This window comes from Helianthus annuus, chromosome 15 (genome assembly GCF_002127325.2).
Source record: "Helianthus annuus cultivar XRQ/B chromosome 15, HanXRQr2.0-SUNRISE, whole genome shotgun sequence".
Classification (NCBI taxonomy): Eukaryota; Viridiplantae; Streptophyta; class Magnoliopsida; order Asterales; family Asteraceae; genus Helianthus; species Helianthus annuus.
The window spans coordinates 167,596,313-167,600,486 of record NC_035447.2 but is presented as its reverse complement, the minus strand read 5'-3'; the positions used below and the strand labels follow the sequence as shown (position 1 = coordinate 167,600,486).

General features: G+C 36.2%; 1 protein-coding gene across 1 annotated transcript; it reads right to left on the bottom strand.

Annotated features, from left to right (window-relative positions):
- On the bottom strand, positions 1-2,307 carry LOC110914189. Its single transcript, XM_022159001.1, has 2 exons — positions 2,228-2,307; positions 1-433 (listed from the first exon to the last, which is right to left on the bottom strand). Exons 1-2 carry the CDS (start codon positions 2,305-2,307, stop codon positions 1-3), a joined length of 513 nt encoding a protein of 170 aa, XP_022014693.1.
- Positions 2,308-4,174: the final 1,867 nt, after the last annotated feature.

The window sequence follows — 4,174 nt, the reverse complement described above, 5'->3', positions numbered from 1 at the left end:
TCACGGACTCCAAAGTCCCCACAAACGCCAGTTAAACAACCCTTTCACTTCCGGAAGTCCTCTTCTCGCCGTTGCATCCGTCTCCGGCGACTCCTCCACTACCTCATGTTCTTCCTTTGCAAATTCTTCAACTAATGAGATGTCGTACGGAGGCGAAACCGAAACCTCTGACGGAGGATTTAAAGCTTTTCCAGCGAACCTCCGATGACTCGCCTTCTCTTTCTTCTGGTTAGGTTTACGGCCGCGACAGTTAACCTGTTCACTACTGGTAAAGTTTTCTTCAATAGCTTCAATTACTTGATGAATTAGCTCTCGGTTAACAGACGTGTCCCACCGAAACCAGTAGTTCGTGTAATAATCGAAGCAATCGCAGTCGAATACCGGAGATTTGTGTGCGGCCGGAGCTTTCTTCTTATTGTTATTATCAGATGATCTAGGGTTTGTGGAATTATTTTTGACACAAATGATTAAAGTAATGTAACTTGTGATTATTAAACTGGAACTGTTTTTGACCCAAATGATTAAAGTAATGTAACTTTTGATTATTAAGTAAATTAAATGAAATTAATAGGATTCTTATAGGCTGGTGCATTTAAAAGGAATTTTTACGTATATCCCCTTATTAAAAGCCCTTATTACATATTTGTCCAATCTTTAAAATCAATTACATATTTCCCCCTTTCTTTATGAAATTACACTTTTACTCTTTTTCTTAATTTCTTATCTCTTAACTTCAAAATCAATCTAGTCAATACTCTATATGTTGTGATAAAATCTTTAAAATATTTCTTTGAAAAAAAAAACGGTCATACCCATTATATAAAACAAGTGACCTTTTTACATATCTAGTTACTGGTTAAGTTTAAGTTTACATATTTTTTACAACCGACCCATTATACATTTAAATTTTAGTTAACTACACTAACAATTTACGTTAAAATATTGATTATCTAAAATATCTTATATAAAAAAACATATTGTTATACAATATACGTTTGTTTTTTTCAAGTCGTAATCAATTTTTCTTTAGCCTAAATCTTAGTTCGATCATCAACATTTTAATTGTTTTGAAGCAGGAGCTAAATTTCCATTTTTTTTTTGTGTAATGCTATTTCAGAAATCTAATTGTCATGTTTTAAACATTCAAAATAATATTGAAAAAACTGTTTTACAGCAAAAGTAAATTTTTAAACCATGGTCGCATGACTGTTTTCTTTAAAAAAAATAATGCTTAAGAGCTATGACGTATTATATATAAGCAAAACTTTCAATTTTCACATAACAGAGGCAGAAGCTTATAAAAAAATAGGCAGGGCTTATAAAAAAATGAATTCATATCATTAGGTTAATGTGACAACCCGAACTCTCAAGGTTAGTGACGCCTTATCTCGTGATTTTAATTTCTAACTTACCCCTCTCTAGTGCACTAAACTAGCATCACTCCATTAAGCTTGAATCTAAACCTAAACGTTACATCTTGCTAAGTGTGAACCGTTGTTATGTGTTAAACTTGTTAGACACTACATGTTTACGTAATTGGGTCGCCGCACATAAGCGATTCGGCCCAGGTTGCTTGTGTATATGCATTTGGGCCGTAAGTTGTGTTTTTGGTATTTGGGCCGTTTATATATTGGTGTTACTTCTCGGCCCACCCCTTTTCTTTTTAATCAATTTGGCCCAATACTAAATCCCTATGTATACGTACACATATGGGTTATGATGAAACAATTCTTAACAAACATTGCAAACCCTAAATACCTTCCCTCTCATCCATTGAAGACGTTGGCAGCCCCCACCCCCCTTCGAAACATTAGTCCTCTTGGTCGAGCTTTTGGTTAGTTTGATCTCTCTCAGTCCTTATTTGTTATATGATTATAGTCCTAGATGATTAGGGTCATGTTGCACCATAATATGTGAAGTCGTAACACATGAAACTTGTTGTGGTTCTTGCTGATAACTTGTTGTAGTTCTTGCTGATTACTACTGATTGTCGTGATTATGTAATTTATTGACATGTGATAACATGTTAACTTTGAACTAATTGGTAAATAATTAAGATCGATACTTTACTCGAACATATGTGGGTATTGATCATCGGCTGTGACTACAAAAATATATAGTGATTGTGTGATGATGAAAGTTCTTTTGTGAATAAATGGAGCCAATTTGGAAATGCAGCCAATGTGAATAAATGTATAGTGATACGTGTATGATTGTATAGCAATACATGTGGGATGTTTGAAAATGCAGCCAATTTGGAAAATTAACACTGCATGATGTCGGCCATTCAGTGGAAAGTGCAGCCATTTATTCTATATTTTGCATGTATAATTGATTGAATATAGTGTGCTTAGTGCTCTCATTAATCGAGAGATGGGGTAGGATAATATTGAAACATGAACAACTACTGTATAGATGATGATGACGACGATTAGAGACCATATGGTAAAAATATTTAAGTAACGATTCACTAGAATTATGTGAATGATTATTGGTTCTAGAAGTTGAAGCTTGTAACCGATTAGCTCTCATAATGGTTTTAATGGGATGAGATGATTATGTAGGTTGATATGGTTGGACGATGACATTGATAACGATCTGTGTCTACGATAAATAAGGGACCAAATGTAACTGATTGACCAATAAATTACGGCATTAAATAACAATATTTGCACACTCTAAATCGCACAGCGAAGTCGAACACCTTTAGTCGTCCATTTTCTTTTCAGGCATGCTAGTAGTATGTGTGGTGCGCATACAGAATGCAAGTCGCACACTCGAGTTACGGTTGCATACTCGAGTTGTGGTCGCGCAGCCGTTGGGTCTGTTATACTTGTCGGGCCGCACACTAGATAGTGGGCCACAAACTTTAATGAATTGCACACCATACGATGATCGCACACTAAGTCTGATGTCGCACATTTGATTAGGCTCTTGCGTAACCGTTGGGCCGTACATGGGAACGAGTACACCATTAGGCCTTAAAAGTGTACGTACGTGTTGACTAGTATGATGTGGGACTTGAAACATGACTAACTAATCTAGTAATGGAATATTGTTGACTGTATATGTATTTATATATGGAATGTGTAGTAGTGTTCATAATAAGATATGTGCATGGCTAGGTGATTTGCATGCAAACTCGTTAGGTGTGTGTTCAACTTTAAATATGTGCACATGACTTTATTGCTAGAATATGTAAAGATGCGTGACTGGTTGTTTATGCTAAACTGATTATTGTATGGTAACCGTCTTAGGGTGTGGTTGATCAAATTGTGTTGAACAAGTAACTAGTCCTACCGAGCAAACCAAAGGTGAGTTCACTACATTCGAGCATGCGTCCCAGTGGTTGGGGACAGTCAGTGGGTATCCCATGGGGGAAATGAGTCTTTGGGTAAAAACGAGTATATTGGTTAATATTCTCACCTATCATCTTTTGTAAGTCCCTCATCGGGTATTAGTTAGTAGCGCTACTTAGGTTTGGCACCCTCACACCGCTCCTGTAGAGGACGGAGGTGAACTAATGACCCAGTCTGGCCCAGTACTAGATAGGAGTACGTGGGAAGGGCAGTCGTGTATTTCAGGAGCCGTCATTGTTCGGAATTGAGATATTAACAATATTACTTGCATTGGGTATTGAACTGTTTTACACTCAACTGGTAACAAACGATTTCTTAAACTGTGGACTCGCCAGCTTTGTCTGATATACTTGTTACATGCTCGCAGGTCGTTAGGTACTTGGAAGCAGGAACTTGCTGGCTGGAGGGCGAGAGTGGTCATGGTTGCATTGATGGATTTATCTATCAGACATTTATTTTCTATGATTGTTTGGATAGCATTTATATTATGATACATTAACGCTTCCGCTGAACTTATGGTTTTAGGATAACTTATGTTTGGGTTTTCAGTATTTTTAAATAATGGAACTTTATTTCAAACTTGTGATTCAATGTAATTGGTGGCTCATTGCTAGTCGTCACACGCCTAACAGGGACACTCCCTAGGTGGTAATTTGGGGGTGTGACAGTTAATATCTTATTTGTAAACAATTATATTACACATTAAATCATAAAATATGTAAGTAATGGTAATAGAAAGGGGAAAAATGTAATAATCATTTAATAAGTTCATTAAGGGTAAAATAGTAATTCAATAGGAGTGATTTTAATAAAAT